General features: G+C 45.8%; 1 protein-coding gene across 1 annotated transcript in view; it reads right to left on the bottom strand.

Annotated features, from left to right (window-relative positions):
* Positions 1–12,361, bottom strand: part of FHOD3 (formin homology 2 domain containing 3) — a 326,323-nt gene that overhangs the window by 199,828 nt on the left and 114,134 nt on the right. The window contains 1 exon segment of the mRNA XM_068166897.1: positions 1,087–1,154. Within this exon segment, the coding sequence (XP_068022998.1) occupies positions 1,087–1,154 (68 nt within the window).

The following is a 12,361-nucleotide window of genomic DNA, read 5'->3' as shown; positions in this document are numbered from 1 at the left end:
TGAAGCAAACACAGAACACTCCTCCTGCTCTATGAAGGATGATTGATGACTACTTAGGAGCTGAAATGTGTGACATTTGATTTCACTCACTGATAAGATTGTGCATGTCCAAACATCTTCTAGTTAATGTTTCCAGGGCCCCTGCATAGCTGTTCTTCCTGAGCTTTTACACAAAGCTCAGTTGTTCCATGATTAATGAATTTCTTGACAACAGGAGAGAGTTTTGGAGAAGAATTTTGTTGCTGTGTTGCTTGATATTCTGATAACAACTCACAACAGCCACCCAGGCTCCTCAGGACCAACAGCTGGAGATGTCCTGCGCTTCTCCAACATCACTTGGTGCAGAAAAGGAAACTAAACTAAATGGAAACTGACCTCTGACTGAGGTCTGATTTCCAGAGACCCTCATGCACTGATTGATTAAAAATAGTTTCCAGGACCTTGAAAAGCACATTGAATCAGGATTAGAGGTTTCAACAGACCTGAAAGACGCTTTATAGCTTCATTATTTTGATATATCACAGTTTCAAATGGTGCAATCAGCACGTTTTGAAACTATGCTTTGTGGAATAGAATTAACCAGGTTGGAAAAGACCTTCAAGATCATCAATCCTACCTAACACCCAGCACCATCTGATCAACTAAGCCATGGCTTCAAGTGCCTCATCCAGTCTCTTCCTGAACACCTCCAGTGATAGTGACTCCACCACCTCATGGGGAAGAACTTCCTTCTCACCTCCAGCCTGAATCTCCCCACCTCCAGCTTCACTCCGTTACTTGTCCCAGCTATGCCACTGTCTAAAGAGCAGCAAGTTTTCATCTTAGGGTCTGTTTGCTTCTTTACTTTGCTGGCAGGTTCCAACCATTAACTGTCATTACATCTGGTCCTGCTGGTTGTGCAGTCTGACAGACTGAAGAAGCAGGTGGAGGCTTTTTAAAGAGACCCTAAGAAGCAAATGGTTAATTGCACTTTACAGATGGAGTCTCAACATTCTCCTTTGCAGAAACAGCAAATTACTCTCCACACTAAAAAGAATAATAAACCAAGACCAGAAATGTCAGACTGGACAGGCACTCTGTGTTCACCTGAAAGATCTGTTTCAAGGAGAAAAGCGCTCGTCTCAGCTCCCGTCCACTGGAGTTGTAAAGCTTCTCTGGAACAAAACAAGACAAACAGAAACAGACAAGAGTAAGTTCAGAATAAATAAAACTGACAACATGGCAAAAAAAAGTGCTACAGATTTGAAAAGAGTTGGAGTGGAAGAGCCTCAGCCCCCAATACCCATCAGCAAGCCGCTGTTAAAGAAGCAGCTTTGGTTTCCATGCACCCAGGACTGATTCAATTCACAAGCAGAAGGAAAACCAGGGTTTAGCTGCCCATAATTTCAGATGGCATCTCCCAGGTGAATTCACATGCCTTCCACATGGCCAGTGGGAACCAGTGCTCTAAGGAGTGTCTGCAAAATGCCCAGATGCCCAAATTCCCTTCATGCTTTTTTTGCATGGTGCAAAGACTGAAGTGCTTCAGAATTCAAAACTCGAGGAGAGCACAGATCAGTGCCACCCTTTAGGAGCTCAAACAAAGGCAAAGTAAGGTTTATTGAAAGTCACAGAGCAGTCTCAAAAAGATTCACTCTTAGCTTTTGTTATCAAAGCCAGGGCCACTGAGCCCCACCACTGACTGCATTCCCTCTAGACAGTTTCTCATGTTCTCATCTTTCTGTTGTTAAATCCTTCCTGCAAGAGCAAAGAACATGAATACCAGAAATCGTCAGCCAGTCTGTTCTAAGCATAATTCAAACCAGTGTTTTACTCTCATGAAAACTGATCTTGATCTTTTTATAAATGAAGCTGAAGCCTTTTTTTCACCATCCAGTACTGAAGTATATTACTTCATTTATTTGCCTACTAATGCATACTCATAGGAAATAAAGCAGATGAAAGCAGCTCCTCTGCTGCCATTTTGAACCCTGACACAATGTTTGTGCCTTTAGAAGCAGTCTTGGGCTGTACTTCTCAAGTTTGTTATTCCAGATTTGGAAGTGACTTGAGCATGCCTGGATGGAGCTGGAAGTGTGCTCTTCAGGTCTTCCTGGCTCCTGCATTTGGCACAGCTAATAAAGACTCCATGCAGCACTTTCACACTGCTAATTTATTTATTTTTAAATACTAATACAGTCTGAGAATAATTACAAAGAGAACTCAAACCTTCACTGTCAACACCCATGATGTACTTTGCCTTACCCACAGAGCAGTGTGCCCAGGGGGCCAAGAAGGCCAATGGCATCCTGGCCTGGATCAGAAATAATGCGGCCAGCAGGAGCAGGGAAGTCCTTCTGCCCTGTGCTCAGCACTGCTCAGGCCACACCTTGAGTCCTGTGTCCAGCTCTGGGCTCCTCAGTTTAAGAAGGACATTGAGACTCTTGAACATGTCCAGAGAAGGGCAACAAAGCTGGGGAGGGGTCTGGAGCACAGCCCTGTGAGGAGAGGCTGAGGGAGCTGGGGTTGCTTAGCCTGGAGAAGAGGAGGCTCAGGGGAGACCTTCTTGCTGTCTACAGCTCCCTGAAGGGAGGCTGTAGCCAGGAGGGGGTTGGTCTCTTCTCCCAGGCAACCAGCACCAGAACAAGAGGACGCAGTCTCAAACTGTGCCAGGGGAAATTTAGGCTGGAGGTGAGGAGAAAGTTCTTCACTGAGAGAGTCATTCGTCATTGGGATGTGCTGCCCAGGGAGGTGGTGGAGTCCCCATCCCTGGAGGTGTTCAAGAGGGGATTGGATGTGGCACTTGGAGCCATGGTTCAGTTACTCATGAGGTCTGTGGTGATAGGTTGGACTTGGTGATCTTTGAGGTCTTTTCCAACCTTATTAATTCTATGCTTCTATGATCATCATGAAAGGCCAGTGAACAGCAGGTTATGACACCACACCTGGAATATCTGTGGTGTGGGAATGTCATTATGAAATAAATAACTATCAAGCCCCAAAGCATTATTGCTTACTTTTATTTCTCTTTTAATTACGACTTTGCCCTACAAAAGTAAATTAAATCCTGTTTCCCTCTCTCAGGAAGTTACAAAAAAAGGCCCAGCACTTGAAGATTAAAAGCATTTTTAACTCAGTAGCTTCAGTCAAAGAAGGCAATGTTTACTTGTAGAAAACAATGTTTCTCATTCCCTGTATCACCTTTCTTATTCCCTGCACTCACCTTCAGCCAAAGGAAACATCACAGTGTGAAGCTTAGTCTTTTTTTGGTAACCTTCGAGAGCAGTTGTGCTAATCTCTAATTGCCTCTGATTTCAAAGGCAGAACGTGTAGGACTGGCAAAACTATTGTTGCTTTAAATTGACTCCTTCCTTGCACTGTTTAGATATTCCTGACCAAACACTGGAGGAGCAGACCTCACTTTGAGTCATAAACTTAGAGGCATACTTTAGTTACTCTCACTTAAAAATGCACTGGCATGTGAAACTACATTTCTTGGCAGGATAGAGAGTGATTTTGTAAGGACAGCTTAAAGAATAATAAAGGTTTTTTTGAGACCCAGTCTCTCAACTTTACAATGCCATGTTACACAAAATATTCCCCTTTGAACGACACCCCCATCTGGCATTTGTTACTATTAATTTCCTTCTATTCATAATTCACCAACATCACTGCAAGCAGACTCTCTCTGAACAAGGCAGTATATTATCATCTTAATTAAGAGAGGCACCAATTCTTAAAGTACTGGCAACTTGCTACATAAATATCAATGTCCTAACAAATGCCATCTGTTAGTCTTGGTCTTACAGACCAATCATCATCTCAGCCTGGGGTGATGTCCTAACAAACCATTGTCATGACACAAAACCCTGGCTGCCTTCATTGGTGTGTGCAGAGTTTTGGTCTGTCTCAGAGGAACAATGACAGGCATTTGTCTTGCTCTTTTTCACAGAGCATAACATCATCCTTGGCAATCAGTACAAACAATGCTCTCCCTCCCTGCCTGCAGCAGAGGACAGAGTAACCGCAGCTCAAAAAGGAGCCTGTCGTTAGAGCTGAAGAATCAGTAATCACTGCAAGCATCAAGTTTGGCAACAGCAGTGGCAAGAAGACAACAACACACATGGCAAACACTTGAGCTGGTCTGACAGCCCTTATGAGGAGTAGCAGTCCAGGTAAGTCATCTCATCTCTGACATCTGCTACCAGGACGCCGCAATCTACCTAGACAAAATGTGCATTCCAGCATCACAGTGTCACCAAGGTTGGAAGAGACCTCCAGGATCATCCAGTGCAACCTGGCACCACAGACCTCATGACTAGACCATGGCACCAAGTGCCACATCCAATCCCCTCTTGAACACCTCCAGGGATGAGGACTCCACCACCTCCCTGGGACACTTGGCAAAATGCTCCCAAGGCCTTACAGGATTCCCAGTTGTCAGCAGTAACTTTACCACTACAAGTCTCTGGCAGTGCCACACATCTCCCATCCTTCCCCAGGTCAGGTACAGGCTGGACACACAGCACACTCATAGAATTCAAGGTTAGAGCAGAGGAAACAGGTCAGGGCTGTCTGTATCTACCTATTAATGACTGCACTTCTACCAGCGATGTCAGAAGTGGGAAGTGATGCTCCTGGAGTTCTTTTTTACTACTTTTCATCACACGAAGCTGCATCATTGGCTGTGAAACAGGCTTAGGGCAGGTACCTACACAACAGAGAATGCTCCTGGTGGATCCCTCTGATGTCAACTAACACTAGAGGGCACTGTTTATTTTCTGACAGCCAAGGCACTCTTCCCCTTCATGGGCTTCCCACTGACTGGGCAAGACTGGCTGGGATGCCGAGTTGGTATTTCAATAACCCTTGCTTTTTACCTGTAGACTGCAGGCCATCCTGAGAAATTACAAAGCACTGTCAACCTCAAACATTCAAGCTCAGAGTCCACTCCTTTGAAACTATCAGATAGAAAACCAGGTGCTGGTATGGGCTTGAGTTTTATTTGCCTTTCTGTGACAAGCAAGAGTCACATTTGTTAAATTACCCTTCAAATCACAACAGCTAGGTGTACATCCCTGAAAGACAAAGAGATTCCCATAGCCCACAACTTCTTCCTACGGGCAGAGGCTGAGATAGGCTTATCACACCGACAGACACATGTGAGAGGTAACAATGTACAGGTGCCTCTTTTCTTGCACTGGCAGCACTTTGGTCAAGAGAAAAGTCTAAAAGCAAAACATTATTCATGGCTCTGGGCTTCTGTTTGCTTGTACTGCCCCTAGCACAGGAAGGAAAACATCTCCTTCTAGGTCAAGAAGGCATTTCTATATGTGACTTTGGTAAGAAATGTGGCAAGTGGGGGCAAGGATTTGTTTTGCAAGCAGCATCTTCTCAGAGAGCAAGAGAAGCCTTTAAAGAACTTCATTTTATTGGACCACTGGCACCTTCAAAGGGGATTGTATATTCTCAAAGGTGACCATTAGAGGTTCTCCTCCCCCTCTGCTCTGCCCTAGTGAGGCCACACCTGGAAGTATTATGTCCAGTACTCCTCAGCTCAAGAGAGACAGGTAACTATTGAGAGAGTTCAATGGGGGGCCAAGGAGAGGCTGAGAGACCTCGGGCTCCTTAGCCTGAAACAGGATGACTGAAAGGGGATCTTAGCAGTGTATATAAATACCTAAAGGCTGGAGGTCATGAGGACAAGGCTGGGCTCTTCTCCATGGTAGCAAGTGATAGAACAAGGGCCAACAGGTACAAACTAAGCCACAGGAGGTTTCACTTGAACTTCCAAGAAAAACTTCTAAACTTTGAGGGTGATGAAGGGCTGGAACAGGCTGCTCAGAGAGGTTGTAGAGTATCCTTAGCCAGAGACTTTCAAACCCAGTGTGGACATGTTCCTGTGGTACCTGAGCTAGGTGTGCTTATGTTAGCAGTCAGGGTCCCTGCCAACCCCTACTATTTTGTGCTTCTGTGAAATATCATTTGGTACTCAACTCCTTCACCTACATGGGAAAAGGGACTATTCAGAGAGGAGTAATTAGCCTTTATTCTCTTAATCCAAGTATTGACTTTTCTTCCACTTTCTGTGGCAAAATCCATGTTTTCAATCCCCAGTAATAAAAGAAAAAGAACTACCTGAATATTGCTTGGTCCAGCACTATGTGTCACCTCACCTCTAACAGACAGAGCACCATCCTCTTCCCTTCCTCTTCCACCACATCCATTGATTAGTCCCTGGGATGTAGTAACCTATGTAAAATCAGTATTTTGAGTTGGCAGAGGCTCATGAGCATCTGTCTGAGCATGAATGGGAGTTGCACTGTTTGACTTGCTGCTGCCTGGATGACCTCCACGTCTCCCATCCATGCCTTCCTCAACTGCAATTCCAAGATGAAGCTCCTTTCCTTACAGAAACATAAAAGGGAGATGAAGTCCATATTTGATCACATTAGCAGGGTACATGGTGCAGATCTAATTAAGTAACACTTGAAACATTTCCTGCCATTCATTTCTAACATCCCTGCACGGGACAGAAGCAGCAATATTCTCTGGCTTCCACTAGCTACTTGCAAACTGTCCAGTACTTAGAAAATAAAGACTCAATTCTTGTCCCTGCAACAATGAACAAAACATTATTTTATGTGCTCACTAGGAGGAAGCATAAGTGATAGAAGCAACAGCACCAGTCTGCAAGAGACTAAATCTTGTCTCTCTTGATGTGAGTCAACAAAGATAAACTCGCCTTTGCCCCTTGCCCAGACAATAGCTGATGTGTACTGGGCAGACACCACTGGACAACCACTCTCTGGAATTGCATAGAGAAGATCATCTCTACCAATCAGCTACCCTGGAAAGGAAGGATGATGACAAGGACAATGGATTCACCACCTGAACACATGCCTAAAAAGCTGTATAAAAGACCTGAGCAATGCTGGCTCAGAAGAAGGGAAACACCTGGGCAAGGCCTGCTCTGAAGAAAAACGAAGCAAACACCAGGAGAGAAAAGGAGACACACAGGAGAAAAGACATCACCATGCAGCCTGGAGCAGCAGACCAGGAGGAACCCTCCCTGTGTGTCCTAAGTTCCACCTGCTGCAACTCATGGAGCTGAAGAGAAGGACTTGGGCTTTGGGATCTCTCCCTCCCCTCCTCCAGCGCATGACAGAACAGCCAACAAAGATGACATCTCCTCCATGCCAAAGCAGCAGCAGCCTTCCTCCACAGACCCAATCTGTCTTGGGGGGTGAGGGGTGTGGTAATATCGTTCCTTTCCACTTCTCTCTCCCTCTCTCTCTACTTTTTCCCTCTCTCTTTCCCTTATCCTGTTCTGTCCACTTTATTCTGTTAATGAATAGCCTCAAGGGCTGTTAATATTTCGGCCTCGTTCGTGCCTCTAATTTCATAACACAGGAATAGAATAGAATAGAATAGAAAAGAATAGAATAGAATAGAATAGAATAGAATAGAATAGAATAGAATAGAATAGACCAGAACAGAACAGAACAGCGAGGACAGCACAGCCAACAAGGCAGCAGCTTCCTCCACAGACCCAAACTGGCTTGGGGGATGGGAGGTGGTAATATAATTCCTTTCCTCTTCCCTCTCCCTCTTCTCTCTCTCTCCTCTCTCTCTCTCTCTCCCCTTCTGATCTTTCCACATTATTCTGTTAATGAATAGCCTCATGGCTGTTGATATTTTGGCCTCGCTTTGCCTCTAATTTCATAACACAGGAATGTTCAAAAGATCTGAGGCTCTTTCCCTCTCTGGACCGTGACACAGTCTTTTAGAATGTCTATGAATTGCCCAGGCTCCCAGTACCAGAGGGTGAGGAAAAATAAAACCAACCAAACAAACACCAACAGAACCAAGCAAACACCAAACACCACCACCAAACAAAACCAAAACAACAAAAAACACCACAGAAAAACCCCAACAAAAAAACAACCAACCAAGAATAAAGGATGCTGAAAGCAATTAATAAAACCTCTCTTTCTGCCCATGTGAAGGACCACACTGCCATATGGATAGCTACACTATTCCACTGCTCAATGGGTAAACTCATCCATCTGAATGAGTTTACACAATTATAACAGTGGGTGAAAGGGTGAGCAGCAGGGTGGGAAGGCATGGACACGTGTCCTGTTAGAATGGAATAGAATAGAATAGAATAGAATAGGGATAGACCAGGTTGGAAGAGACCTTCAAGATCATTGTGTCCAACCTATCATTCAACACCACCTAATCAACTAACCCATGGCACCAAGCACCCTATCCAGTCTCCTCCTGAACACCTCCAGTGATGGTGACTCCACCACCTCCCCAGGCAGCCCATTCCAAAGGGCAATCACTCTCTCTGTGTAGAACTTCTTCCTAACCTCCATTTCTACCTTACTTAGTGAACTAAGGCCCTATTTACTCATAAACAAGTGACAGGACACAAGCTGAGGTGAGCTGAGAGCTGGGGAGGCTGGCTGACAGAAAAGGTTAGTACTTCCATCTTTCATTTTGTATCTCTGTGCTTGCTCTTGTTTGCCCAGCTCTGTGCTGCAGAAACCTGTCTCGGTTGGCTTCTGCTACTGCTGCTGTAGGAAAAAGGACACAAGCAATTAAAAAGCCCAACAGCAGAACACAACAGCAGGTTTTACTTAGATTATGGGACAAAAACTAGAATGAGATGCTAAAACAGAGTCAACCAGGAATCATCTGCACAGAAACCAGCAGCAACAACCCTCAGGCACGTGAATAGTTCACATTGAAAGCTATTAACAAAGAGGGAACAGCAACAGACTTTTGAACCCACTCACCACTGAATATCATTGCAGCTTTTCTTATTTCCAAGTCAATTCTCTCCCACATATAGTCTCTTTCTTTTGCAAGCTAGAGTACAGAATTCCTCTTTACATTTACATTTGCCATCTAGTCTGATACCTTCTGACAACTTTGGACACATTTTTCCTGCCGTTGGAAACAGCAGCTGTGAAGCACTCTGTGTAGGTCTATGAACACAGGACACACCTAGAATGGATTACTCAAGCAGCTTGGTCTTCTTTCCTTGCAATCAAAAAGCAGAATTAGAAAGACACGTTTGAAGGTTACAGCCTTGTCAAGACAGTAACAAAATAAAGATCTCTGCCTCTCCCACTTACTCATCCCAGCTATGGAACAGGAACCATATCACACTTCCCTACAAGATCCTCTTGACTTGAATGCAAAAGGCACTAATATGCTCTTCAGTTCTGAAGTGCAGGAAACAGCACTTTGGGTTAATGACTTCAAAGCAGGGCACTTCTGCATGGCCAACAAACGCTGTGACTGCTTTTCTGTAAAAGTCAAAGGGTTACAGAAGAGGAAAGCTCAAATATTACAGCACCACCTACAGAAAGAGGCAGTGGAAAAGACTTCAGAGGTCATCTCAATCATCCCCTTTCTAATGCAAAATCGCTCCCCAGCGAGTAATAGAGCAGGGAACTGGTTGTTAGACTCAAATATAGGTTACATAATTTAAGAGAATGAGGGCAGGGTAAATTGCTAGAAAAGAAAATAATATAGCAGAACTTGCTGCCTTCTGTAGAGATTACTGTAACCAAGCTGAAGCTAAAGTTAAATGACAAAGAAATGTATCTTGAGGCCAATCTTTAACCTTTGTTTCACTTCACAAGCAGGTCTCCAAACTGCTAACCTGAATGCCTGTGCTTTAGTGAGCACAGGAGTGTCTCTTGGATTGCTATTGTTTAACAACACCACATTAGGCATGGTTTTAGTTCGCTAGGTGTGTTCAATTTTAACCAGTGTGCCAACGTGCTGCCCTACATGCTTAATCAGTGTTAGCTAGCAGCACACTCTCCATGGAGGCTCACACCCACCACCCACAGAACTATGGATGCATCAGCTTGGCGAGTAACAAAATATCTGAGGGCAAAGACAACACAGGTTTGTGCCAAGATGCTCCTGAGCTTTGAGCTCAGACCAAGTTGTACTCTTGTGTAAGATAGGCCAAAATACGTTGGAGGCTACCTCCGAGACTAGGCTGTTCTAGTAATGCAGGGCACCCTCAAGAAGGGCATCAGTCCAGGGTCTGAAGGGGGCCTACTAGAAAGCTGGGGAGGAACTTTTCAGGCTGTCAGGGGGAATGGAACAAAACCAGAAATGGCTGGATTCAGATTGGATGTTAGGAAGAAGTTCTTCCTCCTGAGGGTGGTGAGACACTGGAACAGGTTGCCCAGGGAGGGGGTAGAATCCCTGTCCCTGGAAGTTTTTAAGGCCAGGCTGGATGTGGCTCTGAGCAACCTGCTCTAGTGTGAGATGTCCCTGCCCATGGCAGGGGTGTTAGAACTGGATGATCCTTGAGGTCCCTTCCAACCCTAACAATTCTATGATTCTATGATCAGGATTTTCCAGCCTTTGCCCCTTAGAGGATGCAGCCTCCTCATGAAGTGCATGCCTTCAACACCAGCAGAGGTAATGTGAAAACTTACATAAGTATGGTCCACTCCAGCACCCCCAGGTCCCTCTCTGCCTGGCTGCTCTCAGCCACTCTGACCCCAGCCTGTAGCTCTGCCTGGGGTTGTTGTGGCCAATGTGCAGAACCTGGCACTTGGATGTGTTCAGTCTCCTGCCCTTGGCCTCTGCCCATCTGTCCAGCCTGTCCAGGTCCCTCTGCAGAGCCTCTCTACCCTCCAGCAGATCAACTCCTGCCCCCAGCTTGGTGCCATCTGCAAATATGCTGATGACTGACTCCATCCCCTCATCCAGATCATCAATGAAGATGTTAAAGAGCACAGGGCCCAGCACTGATCCCTGGGGCACACCACTGGTGCCTGGCTGCCAGCTGGCTGCGGCACCATTCACCACCACTCTCTGGGCTTGGCCCTCCAGCCAGTTCCTAACCCAATGCAGTGTGCTCCTGTCCAAGCCAATGTGTGATATTAGTTTCATTCAGGGTTGGAAGGGACCACAAGGATCATCTAGTTCCAACCCCCCTGCCACGGGCAGGGACACCCCACACTAGATCAGGCTGGACAGAGCCTCATCCAGCCTGGCCTTAAACACCCCCAGGGACGGGGCCTCGACCACCTCCCTGGACAACACATTCCAGGGTCTCACCACTCTCATGGGGAAGAACCTCCTCCTCACATCTAGCCTGAATCTCCCCACCTCCAGAAGAATACTAAGCAAATATCTGGGAATCATTTCATCCCCATTAACAAATAAATAAAACCCCCAAACCCCCTGTGCCAAATGCTTCTCTCAGTTCCACTTGGAAATCAGTGAGTTTGCTTCAGTGCATTAGCCACACAGGTCCGGTAGAGTAGCATAAGAGGAGCCTACAAATAAAGCCAACCACTGCTCTGGCAATGGATTTTCCTTTCTGAAACAAACACTGCTCGATGCTTCCCCAAGCAATGGTGCACTGCCCATTGGGGTACCAGCTCTTCAACACTTACCATATGCAGAGAGAAAGGCAAGACAGACCCTGGAGCAGGCCTAGCCTCACACTTAGAATGATTTCCTGTTTGAAGTTTCCCCCCAAAACCCTTCCACAGCAATGGTTTTTCTAGTGAACAGCTTAAATGAAAAGTCACTCCAGTTCCCTTCAATATTGGTCCAGGACAGCTTCCAGGCAAGTTTACAATGGGCATCAAACACCCTGACTGTAGTTCAACATCTGAACAACCCCAAACAATTCTTTTGGTACTCACAAACCTTTACAGCTGTATTTGTTAATGCAGTAACAAAAATGGAAAGGTATTTCTGAAGCACCCAAGAGCTTTCCTTTTACCTTCCCCAGAGGAAAGGCTATCCTCACAGGGCTTTCCACAGGCTCATAGGATCAGCAAGGTTGGAAAAGACCTCAAAGATCATCAAGTCCAACCTGTCACCCAACACCTCATGGCTACTAAACCATAGCTTCAAGTGCCACATCCAATCCCCTCTTGAACACCTCCAGGGATGGGGACTCCACCACCTCCCTGGGCAGCACATTCCAATGGCCAACAACTCTCTCAGTGAAGAACTTTCTCCTCACTGCGAGCCTAAACTTCCCCTGGCACAGCTTGAGACTGTGTCCTCTTGTTCTGGTGCTGGCTGCCTGGGAGAAGAGCCCAACCCCTTCCTGGCTATCACCACCCTTCAGGGAGCTGTAGACAGCAATAAGGTCTCCCTTGAGCCCACTCTTCACCAGCTTCCTCTTCTCCTCTTCGCCATGTGCCATCTACCATCCACTCATAGTTTCAAATATTCCACAAGTGCAGTTTGTGTTTTCTGTGCTGTGTGGGCTGTGGTGTGACCTCGCTTGACAAATGTTTGTGTTACTGATTCAAACTGATTCACCATAGTTGTAAAACATCTGACAGATGATGGAGGCTTTCCAATATGTATC

This window comes from Melanerpes formicivorus, unplaced genomic scaffold (assembly GCF_026170545.1).
Source record: "Melanerpes formicivorus ecotype bairdi unplaced genomic scaffold, bMelFor1.0.p_v2 SCAF_111, whole genome shotgun sequence".
In the NCBI taxonomy this organism is placed as follows: domain Eukaryota; kingdom Metazoa; phylum Chordata; class Aves; order Piciformes; family Picidae; genus Melanerpes; species Melanerpes formicivorus.
Note: the sequence above shows the minus strand (reverse complement) of the source record. Positions and strands in the feature narration are given on the sequence as shown.